This window comes from Mytilus edulis, chromosome 14 (assembly GCF_963676685.1).
Source record: "Mytilus edulis chromosome 14, xbMytEdul2.2, whole genome shotgun sequence".
Classification (NCBI taxonomy): domain Eukaryota; kingdom Metazoa; phylum Mollusca; class Bivalvia; order Mytilida; family Mytilidae; genus Mytilus; species Mytilus edulis.
Window position 1 is genome coordinate 69,959,421 of NC_092357.1, and position 18,317 is coordinate 69,977,737.

The 18,317-nt window shown below is 33.7% G+C and overlaps 1 protein-coding gene across 1 annotated transcript in view; it reads right to left on the reverse strand.

Moving 5' to 3' along the window:
• Nucleotides 1-4,279: 4,279 nt before the first annotated feature.
• LOC139503768 (chitin synthase chs-2-like) overlaps nt 4,280-18,317 on the reverse strand; it is a 33,267-nt gene continuing 19,229 nt past the window's right edge. The window contains exons 7-16 of the mRNA XM_071293642.1: nt 17,001-17,080; nt 16,550-16,658; nt 15,672-15,825; nt 15,044-15,257; nt 14,470-14,670; nt 13,509-13,906; nt 8,726-8,890; nt 8,123-8,382; nt 6,980-7,191; nt 4,280-5,734 (exon numbers count right to left, since the gene is read on the reverse strand). Of these exons, the coding sequence (XP_071149743.1) occupies nt 4,413-5,734; nt 6,980-7,191; nt 8,123-8,382; nt 8,726-8,890; nt 13,509-13,906; nt 14,470-14,670; nt 15,044-15,257; nt 15,672-15,825; nt 16,550-16,658; nt 17,001-17,080 (3,115 nt within the window). The 3' untranslated portion in view covers nt 4,280-4,412. The remainder of the gene's footprint in view (nt 5,735-6,979; nt 7,192-8,122; nt 8,383-8,725; nt 8,891-13,508; nt 13,907-14,469; nt 14,671-15,043; nt 15,258-15,671; nt 15,826-16,549; nt 16,659-17,000; nt 17,081-18,317) is intronic.

The following is an 18,317-nucleotide window of genomic DNA, read 5'->3' on the forward strand; positions in this document are numbered from 1 at the left end:
AAAACCACCAATGGTGGCATATAGTAGACATCGGAACTTAAAAGAAATACTGACTAGATCGGTAGTCAAAGCTTAGTACAATATGAAGGATTGGGTCAGGAACCCTGATGAAGCACCCATTATTCTGAAGGATCTCCCCTTGATGACCTTTGCATTGTTGTGATGTAAAAGTCCCTCACTGCTGTGCACTGGTCATGAGGAGAACTACTGCAGAATGAGATACTATATTCCTGGTTCTATTTTTACTTTTTGTTTCCGTATTAATAAACTTTATATCATATTCTTTTAATATTAAATCGACCTCATTGCACTCAATGCCTCTTACCTTAATTATATCCTACATTGCTCATATCATCAATTTATTATTTGTGTATTACTTATAATATTGTGTATTTCACTAATGTTTATATTTGTGTATTTCACTAATGTTTATATAATCATTGTATGATGTTTTTGTATCTTTCCCGACAAGGGCCCATGATTGGTTTAATAAAATAATGTCTAATGTCTAATGTCTATGAGCCACCATTATTTTTTTTACAAAGTCAGGGTCATAACAATATTCGTTTATGTAACAAAAAAAACCAAAAACAATATATCAAGGAACACTAAATGTCAGGACGGATAATTTGCGGATTTTGTTGCGATTTTCAAACATGTCTTTGAACGTAATAATTCTGAAGAGCATAAAGCTTATATGTCAAAAGAGCCAATATTGTATTTGTCATTGTCATTGTGCTTAACGTTTGAGGGAATTTGCACAAGCTGATATAGGACGTGCCGCTGAAAAAAATGTCACCTTTTCAAGCTGAAAATATGTGAATCGGTAGTAACCTTATTTGTGATGATATCGGAAAAAAGGTTGATAAAATTATTGTTTTAGAGTTTCTTGACTGTGTTTAATTAGGTATTAGTTTTTTTTTACAGAGTCAGATGGGTCATAACAAGATTCGATAATGTAATAAAAAAATTCGATAAATATATCAAAGAACATTAAATGTTAGGACGGCCCGGACAATCTACAGATTTTGTTATGATTTTCAAACATTTCATTGAATGTATTAACTCTGAAAAGCTAAAGCTTATAATTCATAAGAGTAAACATTATATTTGCCACGGAGCCTTACGTTTGAGCGAATTTGTCATATGTTTGCTGCGAAAACCAGTTAAACATGACGGGTCTCGCATGTGGAGCTGTATCATACCCTTACAGAGTAGTACTACCTGCAATCACCACCGATCTGTGTGTGTGATTCGTGTTGCCTAGTCTTTAGTTTTCAATGCAGGAACCGGACCTACTACCGGATTTATTTTCTCAGAGGTGCCTCGCTTAAAAAAACTTCAATTAATAATAGGCGATGAAATAATTGTTTCAGAGCTTCTTGACTGTGTTTAGTTAGGTTTTAGTTTTTTCACAGAGTCAGCTGGGGTCATACCAATATTCGTGTATGTAATAAACTAGATCTGTCGAAACGACACGAATGACCCCGTCTCAAAAAGTTGACACAAACATGATGGAAGTCTCACATACCAAAAATCAGCCAATTATCTAAATACGTTTAGAAAAAAAGTCTGTACAACTGTGATTTTCAACAATTTATCAAAGTCAAAAACCCTTCATTTTGGCTAAAATCAGCAGAGCAGAACTAAACTTAAATTTGATCTGTAACTCATCATGGTTTCCTGACATACCTAAATTCAGCCCAATATCTGAAGATGTTTTACCAACAAATTATGGCACGTCAAATCCGGTTGTATACGAAAATAGGTCGAAAAAAAATATTCCCATGAATTTGACAGTTGTATGGAATTAATCCTACATTTTGTTGCAGTATAACATTTTCTGTGTCATAAACATATGTCTTGGGTGTTTCATAGCACCATTATTTTTTTATCTGAGGTTTCTATAGAATATTTTGGAAACTTGAGCTGACATGTTTACTAAATCTTGTACACAGGTTAAATAAGGGGAGACATTTGATTGGTTAACTTCCAGTGATGGTTTTTTTCTCATATGCAATGAAATGTCATGTGAAATTTTTTCTATAGTACTGGACAGGATAAAACTTTACTGATGCCAAGTATTTCTTTATTTGAAACAAAGATAAATTCTGCACAATTTTTTGAAAAGTGCAAATTTAACAAAAACAGGAGAAAATCATTGGTGATATTACATGTACACCTGAAGGCGTTTCAAAAAAAAGTTTGTTTTAACTGTGATTTTCAACAATTTATCAAAGTCAAAAGCCCGTAATTTTTTCGGCCAAAATTAGCGGAGCGAAACGAAACATAAACTTGATCTGTGTCTCATCATTGGTTTTTACATACCAAAAATCAGGTCAATATCTAAAGTTGTTTAAAAAATACAATCCGTATAATGGTTTGTTGCGGAATAACGGAATAACAGAATGACGAAATGACGGACAAGGTGTCATATATTTAGATATATATGTTTTATATATCTGTAATTCAGTTTGATATGTTTTACGGAATTGTAAAAGTGATGTCCGGAAACGCCTTTTTGTTTTACTCTCTCTCTCTCTTATCTCTTATTGAGTGTCGTCATCGTAAGACGTGTTTTTATTGGGCCATAAAAAAAAACCAATAAATATATCAAAGAACATCAATTGTTAGGACGGACAATCTACGGATTTACTTATGATTTTCAAACATTTCGTTGAACGTAGTAATTCTGAAGAGCCTAAATATATGTCAAAAGAGCGAACATTGTATTTGTCATTGTGCTTTACGTTGAATAGAGCGAATTTGCACAAGCTGATATAGGACGTGCCGCTGGAAAATGTCACCTTTTCAAGCTGAAAATATGTGAATCGGTCGGGAAAACTAGAATTATATGATCAGATAAGGTCAACACAACTTCTTTGTACATTATCTTTCTGGGTGTTCTAGTCTCTTATTTTATCAACCAATGTTCTATGTATTGACCCTTTGGTATTCAACTCTCATATTACAAACCGAATGAAATACAAAAAATATGAGAAAAGATAACATTTGTAAAATCTAAATCATATGAAAAGGATTTGAGAACAGAATTAAGTATTGACGTGTTCCCCTCGCCGCCTTTGAAACGCATCCTATATCATTTTTAAACCGTGCATACAAAGAACAGACATGACAGCATAACGTATACAGAATATATTATATTTTTATTAGCAATCACATGTTTTTATTTATACAAGTACAACATAAAAAAACAAACAACCAAGTCATAATGGCATTACTAATTATTTTTTGATAATCCTACAAGTGTGGACATAGATCAGTATGGATAGTATGATTTTTGATAATCCCACAAGTGTGGACACAGATCAGTGTGGATAGTAAAGTTTTTGTGAATCCTAATATTATAGATATACCTTTAACTTTTATTTCTGATATACATTTTACATCAATTACTTTTTGATTCCAATGCACGCTTAAACATCATCTGTATTAGTGAGGAGTTCGGTTGGGGCGGTCTTCGTTTTTTTTTCTTTCTTTTTATCTAATATTTTATTGTTTTTATCTGTACTCATTATTATGGACTTAGTTATATAGTATATGTTTCTCATTTTTTTATTTGAACTTGACGGAAGCTTATAGTAACAGATGTCAAATCTGTTATTTCATTACGCATTATCAAGGGTAATAACTCATCATCATACAATAACATGGGCAATACTATTGTTTTTTTTTTGGGAGACCTCTGTTTTAAACGGGTATTTAATTTGTGATATTACTTAATTTTTAGTATATGAGTTACAGTAGTGTTTTGTTTATTGTTTTTTCGTCTGACTATTTGTCCTTTTTTACTTGCGGTGGTATTATCTTCTCCTTGATTTTTGATGCTAATTGGTTGAAAATTCCCTTGTTTTTAGGAATTAAAATATATCCAAGAGAAGTGGTATTTTTAACTTCAACCAGAAATCAAATAATGTAGAAGTGAACATCTACATGTGCAAATCACCATACGGCCTTCAACAATGAGCAAACCGCATACCACGTACCGAATTATGGTACGCGCTTTAATTAAATAAAACTTATTTTGAGAAATGTAATTAAAAGGCATTTAAAATGCAATGTGCTATAAACTATGTGTGAAGGGCAACCTTCAAATTACGTTTGGAAAATTCTTAAAAAGGTGTTATGGCATACTTTCATTTTGTACCTAAATATGTCATTCAGAAACATTTATTTAGAATTATCATATATTGCAATCACGGTTAATAACTTATATATCGTCAATACCAATTTAAAAATCATAAATTATAAATAAATATAGTTTTTCTGATGAAACTCGAATAAATCGGAAGTTTATAGCGATTGAAGACGTAGTTGTAATAAATGGACTTCTGAGCATGACGCATACTGATCGATACCAGTGTGGTACAGGTTCCATAAGTGCAAAAATGTCAAAACAATACATCTGAATTATTAAGATCCGTGGTGTCCTTTGTGCTCTTTAAAGCATATTTACTTTCGCTTGGCCAAGACTTTGTGCTAGCATTGTCAATTGGTTCGACCTCTTCCTCACTAATAGATGCTATCGGAGGAGGGTCCATATTTTGTATTTGCTCATCCATTTCTTTCTCGATTTTATCAATTTTTTGCTGAGCTATATTCGCTTGTACAACACTCCCTAATGTTGACCTAGTTTTCTGTTCAGATCTAGCCAACAAAACTATTTTTCTTAGATATTCCCGCCGTCTCTGCTTCTTTAAATCATCAATCTTGTTAAGTTGTTCTGCTCGTTTTTTAATTTCGTCTTTAATGTTGTCGTTCTGGACTATATTTACGATAGTATGCAGAGACTTTCTAGAAAATCTTCTCTTTCCGAATTGTTTCTGAACGTTACCGATTCGATCTTCAGTGAACCCGAAGTTATCCCCAGCTAATGGCGAGAGACTTGCTGTCTCATCCGACTCAACAACGCGTTGTAACTTTGTGAAATTTTTAATGAAATTTTTACTTAATGTGTTTGCATTCATTTGTTTTCTCCTCTTCTGAAGTTTGGTCCATAAATCTTTCCCTTTCGGTTCTCCAGGTAACTCGTCATCATCAACACGTGGTGTGTCGTCCCCGAGAAGATCAAACGAATCCACAGACACTGTATCACTGTCCGGTTCATTTGAAGATTGCATTTGACGAACGAGATCTAGTCCATCTTCTATACCGATGTTTTGTACGTCTTGTTCTTGGTTATTTCCAATAACATTTCTTATATGCTTTTTGAGTTTGATCTCTGCACTAGCAATGATGTGTAAAAGAGTGGAATAGCGATGGAATAACATGCAAACGAATTGTATAAACAGCATGAGCCCAAATACACCTGTGAAAGCGAAGGATATAGGCTCAATCTTCCCTTGACCTGTATTTCCTGTATTTGCATCCGGCTTATCATTGCCACCACATGGAAGCGGAATTGACAGAGAACCGTCCGTTTTGTTTACTTCCGTAAGTGTGTATACGATTGTAACAAATAGTGCGTTGATAAGAAGAAAAGCTAGGCAAACTTTGTTTCGGAGCTCAATCAGATCGCTAACTACTTTCTTCTCGTGTTCCTTGTTACTTTCAATTGGGAACAGGTATCTCTTGATAAAAGTTTGCCAAAAGTCAACCTCCCCTTTATCCAGAACCTCAATCGCTCCTTTGCGTAACTGGTCATCGTGAACCCAGTAAGGATCTTTAAGTTCGTCTCTTTTCTTTTGTTTTTCTTCCTTATAGATTGGGTTAACTGTAAAATATATATATTTATAGGTTACTTTTATTATAGAAGAAACCAATTTTGTCGGGACATCATGATTTCGTCTTTTTTCGTTTTTCTTGCTTATAACGATGGTATACTGTTATATATTTATACAAATTTATGATAGAAAAAACTAATATTGTGTGCGACACCATTCATACCCGGTCTTTGAAATGACGGAGGTATCCGTATTTTTGTTAAAACTATGTAACCCAGAACAAAACGGGACCTGAAACTCAAAAACATACAAAATTAAAGAACCTTTGTGAGCACGCCCCCACATAAGTGAAAAGGGGTATAACTTCTAGAAAAAAAATTGAATCATAATTTCCTGTCGATATGCACATCTACATAGTATGTCCTTATTATCTATAAAGTTTCATGAAATTCTGTTGTGTGGTTTCAGAGAAGTTGCGATGACTAGAACAAGACTGACGGACTTACAGACGGACAGACTTATCACCAGACATTTCCTAGCCACGATTTACATGACGGTTGTCAAAAATGGAGCATAAACTGTCTACTCTTATGATACACAGTGGTTCTACCTCGAGTTATCGCCTGCTAATACCCACGAGGTGTCAAGAAGTTTGCTAGTCATGAGCAACACCACGGGCCAAGTTCGGATGGAACTAGAGTTCTGACTAGAGTTCCATATGAACGGTAAATAATTTTGAAGAGTAAGGTCTCTAGATTACCGGAAGTACAAGGCCCCTACTCTGAATATGTTTACATTCAAATTTGATTGGATTGACGTCATAACATCCGGGATATCGAGTCGATCTCTAGAAACCCTGCCACAACCAGGGTTCCTCGAGTGTTAATGGCGGAAAAGCTTTATCCAATCAAAACATGTGTTATATATGACCATGTTATTTCAATCTACTCTAGATATCCATCCGAACTTGGCCCGTACGGGTGTCAATAGTGGAACAGGAAGTTCCTATCGTTATGAAGCACATGAGAGCATTCATATGATTATGTGATATATATTGCTATTGTTGGCCTTTAAGTAATTTTGGGTGTTTAATTCCACCTTCAGAACCATTCGCGGCCAATTTTGATTGGTGGAGGAAGTTGGAGAGTATACTTAGAGCGTATACTTCAAATATGGTAAAAACTGGTATTCATTTGCATGGGATAAGAGGACATATAAGTGGTTTTTTTTCTATTCTCGAAAATGTTGTTAAGTTTATTATTCTATTCTAAGCAGCATGCTTTTTATTAGCTTACTTCTTTCGCCACTGTCCATTAGGACATCCTGTTTTGAAAATGGTGTCATTTCTTCTTCCTTCTTGTCCGGTTTTGATGACCCAGAAATGCTACCACGTTGTGAAAATGACGTCACTTCCGTCATTTTGTTATCCATGTCTTCCAGTCGCTCCAATATAGCTCGCAACCTGGCATCCTCGTTCTGAACATCAGATCGTGGACAACACATGCACCTTAAAGATGAAACGGTAATGCTTAAAGATGGTAGTAGTTATATTTTAGTTATCCAGTATCACTTTTGTAATCTTAAATATGAAAATACATTAAGTGGACTTTCATAGCTGACTAGGCGGTATGAGTTTTGCTTATTGTTGAAGGCCGAACGCCGACCTGTAATTGCTTACTTCAAAGTCATTAAAACTCTTGTGGATAGTTGTCTCATTGGCGATCATACCACATCTTCTCTTATTAAATAAGGTTATTATATTGAAAAGAATCAAATAAGAAAACATAAGACAGACGATACCAAAAGGACAATCATAGATAATAATTCGAAGAAAAAGGTTCCAAGACACACACCTTAAAAAACGACAAAAAGACAGAAATCAGTAAAAAAAAGCACGATATTTATAAAAAAAAAAAGAGACTTAAGTCGGAGCAAGGAACACCCAACCAAAAACCGAGGGTGAAGTGAGGTTCCTCGGACGTGTAAACAGATCCTGTTCCACATGTCGCAACATTTAAAATAAAATTGACTGTATTGATGCTGCTTATGAAATCATTACAAATTAATAATATCAAGTTTTTGGTACGAGAATACTAGAATGTGTGAAAAAAAATTATATTGGAGAGCGACTTCGTGTTTATCTACTTATGATCAAAGTCCCTTAGTCATTGTTCGTTATAAAACTGTAAATAATAATCAGACTCTGAGATTTTAATGTCCAGGTATTATATTGTATACTGTTATAAAAGATCTAGATCATACATATGACGTATATCTGATATGAATATATACTGAGTACAAAACGTTTAGCAACAAATATTTTTAATGTTATAATGTATGCTCAAAAATGTGTAAAACGTAAGAATTCTGTCAAAAATGTCGAATTTTGGAATCAAGTGTATTATAGTCGTTAAGATAAGAGAGGGAACAAGACTAACCTAAATAAATTTCCGAATGAAAACTGATATTCGGATGACGCCTGACTATTGTCCGATAATCCAATTTTTTCCAACCAGTTCTGTACTGCATTCTGTCGAGGTTTTTCTTGCTGTGCTCCTTGTTGTGGAGTTGGTGCCTTCGTCTCACGTGTCCCCCAGGATACCACGTGCAGATTACCGAGAGAGTAGATCATCAACAGCATAGACATTGATGGGATCGCAAGAAAATACAGTAAGCCGTGGATAATGCACCAAAATTCCTAAAACAAAAGACCCATAATTATGTTCATAAATATATACAACGTATAAAGGGGAGGGTTGGGTACCTGCAATTGCTATTTTTTCTCTGTGTTTTTGTTTTCTCTCTATATTTTTTGCCCCAGCTTTCTCTATTCTGTAAACCCCATCTAAAGAAGTTTCGCTCATTTTCCCAAATCCCTGTTTTTGTAATTGCTATCCCACTTCCAAATGTGTTCCTTCTCTTTATGATATCTAATCCCACTTTTTTACCCTCTACATCCTAATACACACACTATTAAACCTATATCCCACAGCCTGTCAACCCAGGTCTTAACTTGTTCCTAACTACCATAATATGTTTACCTGTGGATGAAGCATAGCTGATAAAACAAATACACCAGCTACAAAAACCAGGAAGAACGTTGTCACGGAACAAAATGCTGCCCCGACTGCCTCCTTCAACAACCCAACTATAACTATCATCATCAACAACGAGTACAAGGTCGACAATATGGCCGCATAACTCAACTGAAAAATATTATAACGCGTTAATGGTGGACAAAATAGTCGCATCACTGTAAAAAGTGTAATCACAAAAATACTGAACTCCGTGGAAAATTCAAAACGAAAAGTCCCTAATCAAATGGCAAAATCAAATAAAACACATCAAACGAATGGACAACAACTGCCATATTCCTGACTTGGTACAGGCATTATCAAATGTAGAAAATGGTGGATTGAATCTGGTTTATAGCGCTAAACCTCTCACTTGTATGACAGTCGCATCAAATTCCATTATATTTACAACGATGCGTGAACAAAACACTAGACATAATAGGTCAAATATTCAAAATGTGGGTACAGCAGTCATCACTGTGTCACAATCTCAAAACATTGTAATGATTATTAGTACACTTTGAACATAATTTGTCAATGATTTATCTCTTGTGCTTGAAAATGTCTCTTCTGAACTGTATGCCGATGATACAACATTATATTTAAGTAATCTCCATCAGTAACCATGTACAAGTTACTTACTTTCGGCCGTGCTACCCAATAATACATGTAGCTTAATTTACAACAGAATGAGGGAGAGGGCAAAATAGTAAAGGGGATATCTTTTTTTTCCTGTATTTTTTACTTCTAATCGTAACATTAGAAGATGTACTTGGCTCTTCAAAATCCGGAGTTTCTTTACAGGAAGTTCTATTAAGGTGGTACCTAACACTAAAGGGAGATAACTCTGTAAAATCAGCTAAACGTTTTAATCAGGTTGTATTGTTAAGGAAATACTAAGTTTCTCAATGATCAAAATTAGTGTTTGTCAAACTGCTATGACGTCGCGTACGGTGTTGGTGTTAGTTTTGGTAACGTTAGTTTGACGTTATTTTTCATGCATTGTATAAATAACGTCGTACGTTTTTTTCATTTCGTACAGCTCAATCATACAGCATAATTTATATGAGCGGTTTGCTTGACTTGCTACGTATAGAACCGAAATGCAAAAGCGGCACATATTTTTTTTAATTACAGTTAAATTAAAACGGAAAAATAATATTCATTTGAATAAGTATCCCCTTGAAGCAAAGATATTTTCTCTTTCTTTTGATTGTAACAGGATATTTATGATTAATCCGTTTCCACTTTGAGGGTGCGAGTGCTTCCTTGTAGCCTTATCCTGCTCTTTTTAAAATCTAAAAGGGTGACTTTTATGTGCAAGAGATATTGCTCTCTCTTAACACGGTTTAGTCATTTATCACCCCCTTCAGACGGACTATCATGGTTTCACAAGACCATCATACTCGTAAATGTTGTCAATGTCTTATTCTTTTATCCGCTTTTGATAATTTCCGAATAAAGATTTTATAAGTTGAATCGTTTGTTTCGTCGCCTGTATTAAATGTCAAAAGAATCAACAGTTACAAGCAAATTCAAAATTAACCACAATAAAATTAATTTAATCAAATTTGCCAATTTCATAAACAAAAGGAAATTTAATCTCAACTATGAACAAGAAAACAGATGGGCGCAGATAATTTTAGCGAAAAACTACTAGGGGACATTTTAGCGCAGACATTAGAGCCCATTTTAGCGCAGGATTAATCCGTTCAGCTGTATTTTCGAAAGCCCATTTTTAATAGCGAAAACTTTCCTAGTTGAATAATACTAAAACCACGAGCATTAATTTATGCTGGCTTAATATCAAAGTTGTATGTATATTTATATGTTTACTTTGGTTCATCATGGAAATAAAAGTAATTCTATAGTTGTCACTCAGCTATTTACGTTTTTCTTGATACTATCATCAAATTGCAAACAACAACTTTTATAAAAATACAATGTATAGGCGAATGTGCACAACAATCTATTATAGCTGACTATGCGGTAATGGCTTTGCTCATTGGTGAAGGCCGTACGGTGACCTTTAGTTGTTAATGTCTTTGTCATTTTGGTCTTTTGTGGATAGTTGTCTCATTGGCAATCATATCACATCTTCTTTTTTATATAGACAAGATAAAGAGAAAAAATCCGTTCCTACTGCAACTTTATGAACAGTATTGTGTGAGGAAATAAATTTTGTACAGGGGATATACACAGAGCCCATTACGTACGTTCTCTGGAATATAAATTCCAGGCTAGAACGGACTTTTAAAATTTGATATATCAGATCCCTTTTGCACTGATTGTGCATGGGTTTTCTCTTCTAGATCTCGCGCATGGGTCTTTGTTTTTAATAAAAAGTGTGCAAACAAAATAAATATTGAAACAAATATATAGGAAGGATGAACTTAATGATGTGTTATTAATCCTTGTATGTGCCCGTCGAAATTGATAAAGAAGCATGCCAGCATTTGTTTATCCTTGCATGTTCCTATGTCCCTAGAAACACACTATCCATTCTTTCTGATTTGAAAATGTGCAATATAAATTGATCCTTTTTCTATTATAATCGTTCGTTCTGAAGACACCAGGTCCCATGTACTGAATACATAACGTTCAAACTAGTCCCGCAAACTGCCTCAAATACATGTAATAGATAAAAGGGGAGGAAGAGGGTTTCAGAAACATTTAACCTGTTAAGAAAGTTTTGAATAAACATTCAATGACATATTTGTCGCTGGACGTCAGATAAACAATGAATCAATACACAAACAAATGCGCAAATTTGGGTTACGCAATGTTTCAATCAATCTCATTATTATAATTAAATCATACTATTGGTAGAGAAATTCACAATTTGTTACATCAAATTGACTATTTGTTATCTCTAATTGATATTAAATTGTTATATCAAATTGATACTCTGTTATATCAAATTGACAATTTGATAAATTGTTATATCAAATTCATAATTCGTTATATCAAATTGGAAAAAGTTAATAAGCATGACACGTATTTTAGGCTTCCGCAATTTTCGACGTTAGGCACTACATGTCAAGTTTTACAGAACGTAACGTCAAAACAAGTAAAAAAGCATGGTGTGACATTATGACTAGACAAAAGTACTCGCTGACTGTGTCGTTAATACTTCCGACATGTGATCGAAAATGGGTTCAAAAAAATCCCTGAACAATAGATTTTAATGTTATATAGTATATTTTGTGCTATTATTATTTCAAATTTTCCTCCCTCCAAAACTGTATAATATGACTTATCATACTTGTAACAAAAATGTAAAAAACGGCGTTTTGTGACATTTTGACTAGACAAAAACAAAAAGATCGCGTTTATTTGTTTTTCAATATTTTCTCTTAAAACTTCGACACAATTTTTTTTATACACTTAAAAAAAAAGTTTTCTCGTTTGAATAAAATTTCATATCGTAGAAAAGACTGCAACTGCCTATTACTTTTCATAAGACACTTAACAAATACGCCAAAACGTCAGAATACGGCGAGTGTGACATTTCAACGGATTTAATAAAATGAACAATTTAGGACATAATTTAAACAATACTTACTAATTGAAGACATAGCAAGTAGTATATTTATTGTATAATTTTGACACAGGAAGGATGGATATGTAAATTGTGGTTTGGATCTGCAGCATTCGTTCGAATTTTTAAGAACTCCAAAAAATATGCGAGATTTGGGTTTTGTGACAGAAATACAAATTTCAAAAAATCATTAATTCTGCCACGATCTTTTGAAATGTTGTGACAAAACTTTTTATTTTTTTTCCTTATTATATACGGAATAAAAAGATATATCATTTTCGGAATAATTTATTTGAGTTACCTTTTAAAATCACTCTTAACTTCACCCCTATCCATATTTTTTTTCGATTTTCGGCTTGACCACAAAACAAAGTGAACTTTTCGTCCTGGTCAGACGCGTCCAGTTAACGATGACGTCATAAATAAAACATACACCATTAACACCAAATACTACTCTTTCTAGGAGTACAAATTTTTTTTTATGAGTTCAAAAAATTACAAGAATAACTTCAAAGCAACGCTGATAATATGTCGCGGTGTTACTTGTCTACACGCTCAAAATCAGTGTTATTAGGGATCATTCGAGTAACAAAATGAATAAAAGTATTGATTTGAAGGCATATTCCATTTCTACTTTTAATTACGCACATTTTGATATATACATTTATATAGTTATCAATTCCGAAACTTCTAACAAATGCAATAAAGGCGAACTGGAAAGCAAAACCCGTATTATCACCAACACCGTACGCGACGTCTATATATCCAACCAACTTTTTCCGAGAAAGTGATTGGTTAAAATTTTTTGAAATTTTTATATTTTTTTCAAAGGGTCAAAGTAAATATTTTGTCAAAATGTTATGAAAATTAAACGAGACAAATTAATTTTAGTCAAGGTGTTGGGTACCACCTTAAATTATTCCATTTGCTTGTAAAAACTAAACAAATACTTAAAAAATGTAAGTGAAACGACCTTATAAGTTCTACATCTTAAGCTCTTTTACGTAACAGATGACACTGCCTTACATCATAAAAAAAAAAATCAAATAGAACATTTTTGTAAAATATCATGCGTCCGAAGCGTTATTCTGGACTTTATCTTTATCAACAACGACCAAAGCCGAATATTTGAAAGCCAAGAATTACATGTATATGACCAAAATTGATCTGAACATATTAATAATATTTTCCCTCTAAATAAAATAATACCTGAACGTCCGATTTAGCAACAAAACAAAGAACAACCATTATGACCACTGGGATAAGATTGACAACAAACGCTGTCCATGGTTCAATCGCTGGGAAAGCTGTATACAACGATCCGAGAATCATCAGCAATATCGTGCCAGGGGTCAATATCGAGGACACCATCATAAACATTTGGTAGGCAATATACAGTTTTGAAATGTCCTCGTTTTTGGCCGTGACGTTTTTCCAGTCCATTAAAAGGTCCATAACGTTTGCCATTGTTGAAGGGGTCCATCGTCGACGTTGATTATAAAATTCGTTAAATCCTTCCGGGGCATAGGTCAGAGCATCTGACGCAGCTACATATTCCACTTTGTATCCTTGTTGTAGTAAAAGGGTACACAGCCAACGATCCTCACCTTAAATTATGGAAAATAATCATAACATTCATACAATGTACATGTAACATCAATTTGTTAGATTCATTGTTTCTATTCCATACTTTGCGTCATGATGAGAAGATACTAGTTTCAATCAACAGTCACGCCATCTTGAAATTAATACCTTATAAATATGGGTTTGTATTCATCCAGGAAATGCATGTAAGTTATGAACAGTTAAGACAGTTGTTTTCCATTCGTTCTTGTTGTTGATATAGTCGAGCGTTTTGTTTTTTTTTTTGTTGTGTTTTTTTTTTCGTTTATTTTTCTGAGCTTCCGTAAATTTGAAATGAACTTACAGTTCGAAATTTTTATTAACACTTGTTCATGGTGTGGTTGGGTTTGAGAAATAGTATTGTGAGCATTTACCGGACATGACAAGATATTAAATACGGAAGATAAGGAATTCAATTACAGTACTACATGTATTTAAGACCAGATCAAAACGATTGCTTTATGTTGACGTAATTAATGACATGCGAAGCTCTCCATAAATTTTGAGAAAGGTTAAATCTGTACATAACTAATTTTAAGAATCAAACCTTGGTCATACTGTACGTAGTGACTAGCTTCGGTAGGTGGCGTTGTGTATCGTTTCATCACGTTATCGTCCATTAAAGCATAGCCTCTAAACAAACTGAAACATCCGGGACTGCACAGGACACACCCCATGACATTCTCTGCAGCTTTCTGTAGCCAATGGCTGATAGCGTACTCGAACTTCTGGTACCAAACCATAGGTCCTAAAAAACAAATGATTTAATTATCGTGCGTCCTACATTTTCTTCTACTTCCGGATTTTGATATGCCACAAATTATCTGCTCCTGGTTTCCTATATCTTAAAAACAAGCAAAATATCATGAAACAAGCAACATATCGTATGATACATGCTTAGAAACTTATTCATTTATTTAGAATAGTGTTGTAAACCCAAGTGTTATCAAATCATTTCTATAGAGAACGATATATTTCTACATGTACATGTACATTATTAAATAACGAGATGTGGTACAATGTATGAATACCAATGAGACAACTATCCACCAAAGTTCATATGAAGTGGATGTAAGAAAAACAGTCAGTTTAACATTTACTATTTAGTTATCTGTATTTACCTGAACCGATAGGATGTATACGACCACAAGCGGCACCCACATTCGGGTTTTTCTTCATTCTGTCAACCAGAAGCTGGACAGCTGATGGCTGGAAATCTACATCTCCGTCTAAGGCCAAGAGAAATGTGTTCTGAGCTATTTTCTCCTTTTGTTTCCTCGTCTTGTCTTTCACATTCATTAGTTTGTGGCCCAGGAAATAGTACATGTACATAACCTGTTAATTATAAACAGGTTTTACACTGCGTTTAGATATACCTTTGAACTGAATTTTCAAATTGCAGTCTGGTACTGATTTTTACGTTGTACTTATTCATGAAATAGGACGGAACAACGTCTTTTTATGTAATGAAGGAGGTGTTGGGTAACGTAATGTAAAAACAGCAAATACATCTTGCTTTAGATAACAACAAACAGTTTGATACAGTACACATGCATTTAAAATTTGCTAGCTTTTTAAGTTTTGTGTCATTATTTGACAAATTGTTTCTTTATTGTATTCAGATTGAGAAAATTCTGGCATAATTCAATCATATGCCCTTCATTTCCTTTATCTTTTTTCAATTATTGAAATTACGTTTTTTTTTGTGTCTAATCTTTTACATTTTAATAAATCAAAATTTGTATATACCTGACTCCATCTCTTCCTGTGCCTGATTTTAGCCTTATCCTTCAAATGAGCAATGATTTTGTTTCCTCCGGGCATGCGCCAAATAAGTCGTCCACCATATGGCGTTGGAACTTTAATCGGAGATGGAATTTTCATCATCACACTATGAATAGCACTGAATGGAAAATTAAAAATATTATAAAGTTATTAATAAATTATACTATTTTATTGTCAAATTAGATATCTATTCAAGTTGACTATTTTAAAATCATTCACAGACAGCTTGAAAAGTAGGATAACTCGTTACACAAAAGTGGTGTATATAAATTCCGTGTATCTTACGTTACTGTTATGTCTATTAAAGCAAACCTCATTTTGACAAAACCATTTCACCGATCAGTTAGTTTCAACGGTATATTTAAATTCAGTGTATCTTACCTTGCTGCTATATCTATACAAGCAAATATCATTTTAACAAAATCAATTCCCTGATCTCTAAGTTTCAACAGTATATTTAAATTCAGTGTATCTTACCTTGTTGCAATATGCATGTCTATACAAGCAAACCTCATTTTGCTATAATCATTTCCCTGATCTCTAAGTTTCAACAGTATATTTGAATTTAGTGTATATTACCTTGTTGCTATGTCTATACAAGCAAACATCATATTGATATAATCGTTTCCCTGATCACTAAATTTCAACGTAGTATTCAAATTCAGTGTATCTTACCTTGCAGTCGGGTCTATTCAGGGAGATGCCTTACTTACTTTAAATGGTGTATTTAGATTCAGTGTATTTTACCTAGCTGCTATGTCTATACAAGCAAACCTCATTTTGATATTCTCATTTCCCTGATCATTTAGTTTCAACGGTATATTTATATTCAGTGTATTTACCTTGCTGCTATATCTATACAAGCAAACATCATTTTGACATAATCGTTGGCTCTGTACTCATAGTCTTCTAAGCTATGATAGTCAAATGCGTCGTCAAAAAATATGTGTGCTGGAAAGGAAAAAAATAACATAAATGGAAAGAAATATTGTGAGTTTTTGTCTGTATACAGGTACTGTTTTTCAATTACATATAGACAAGAACGCAAGCGTTCTGTCTGTATCATTTAACGGGAGATGACATTGTGTTTTAGCCACAAATCTTATAAGTTGATTTTATATGACAATAAAGTTTGAATTGAATTGAAATGAATATAATATTGCTTTTGCTCTTCAACTACGTACTATGTTTGGCCTTTTTAACTTTTGTTTGAGGAGAATAGAGAGAGGCTGTGAAACCAATCGTTCGCTGCACTGTACATGTGCTTACAAGCAAACAGGAAGAATAGAATACCTTCAAACTCATAGTAATCTGGATCTTTAATACCAAGGAACATTTGGAGATGGCGGCGTGCACATTGGTCTTCGTCCATTCTGAAAAAAAAATCAACAAGATCGTGCTTGTAAATACGTCTTCGAAAGATATATAATTTGAAGGATATCACCAGCCTCCAATTAAGTCACCAGCCCAGTAGTCACCACTTCTGTTGACATGAGTTGTCATTGATATGTTCATAATTATAAATTAACTGATTACAAAACCTCAGGAATATATTATTGTATTTGGCAAAACTTTTAGGAATTTTTGCTCCTCAATGCTCTTCAACTTCGAACTTAGTTTGGCCTTTCAACTTTTTCTTATTCGAGCGTCGATGATGAGATTTTGAAGACGAAATGCGCGTCTGACGCAAATACAAAATTTAAATCCTGGTACATGTAATTATGATAACGAAAAAGTAAAATCACAAAAATACTGAACTTCGAGGAAAATTTAAAACGGAAAGTCCCTAATCAAATGGCAAAAACAAAAGCTCAAACATATCAACCGAATGGATAACACCTGTCATATTCCTGACTTGGTACAGGCATTTCTAAAGTAGAAAATGGTGAATTGAACCTGGATTTTTTTATAGCTAGCTAAATTTTTTTGTTAAGATACACGAATAATAAATATTGCCCCACATCACCACCTCCCTGCCCCCTCCCCATTCCCTGTCCGGTATTGTAAAAAGTTTTACACCCTCGATTGAATCAATATTTATTGTGACTATTGATCTAGAATGCTTGTGAAATAAATAAAACATAACATGTAGAAAGTTTTATTAACTCTGGTGTCACAAAATGACAACTAGAGGTCTTAACAAATATTTACTGTACCTTAAAAGCTTGTTATAATGAAATTTTATGATAGAGAAAATGAGTAATGATTTTAATGCTAACATAAATTACATAATTATATGCCTCTTATGTTATTACTGGACATATTTCTTCCTTGTTTGATAAATATTACGTAACACAAGAAGAAACTAAACGAGCTATGTCATTGCAAAAACAAAATAAATTCCAAACTATACACCCTGTTGCCCGAGTTGAACTGCATGACAAGTGAAAAGGCAAACCAAAATAAAAATGCAATCATTTATCAATTTCAAATCCATTGTTCCTGCAGGATAAATAGTTCAATATTTAATATAATCGTTGGTACATTGTACATCTAAGATTGAGACGAAGAACATACAGAGCGTTCTTATACTTAAGATTGAGACCACGATTGAGAATTGTCCCTGAGCTAATGGGACTTGCTGCAACAGTAGACTGATACTTAAGATTT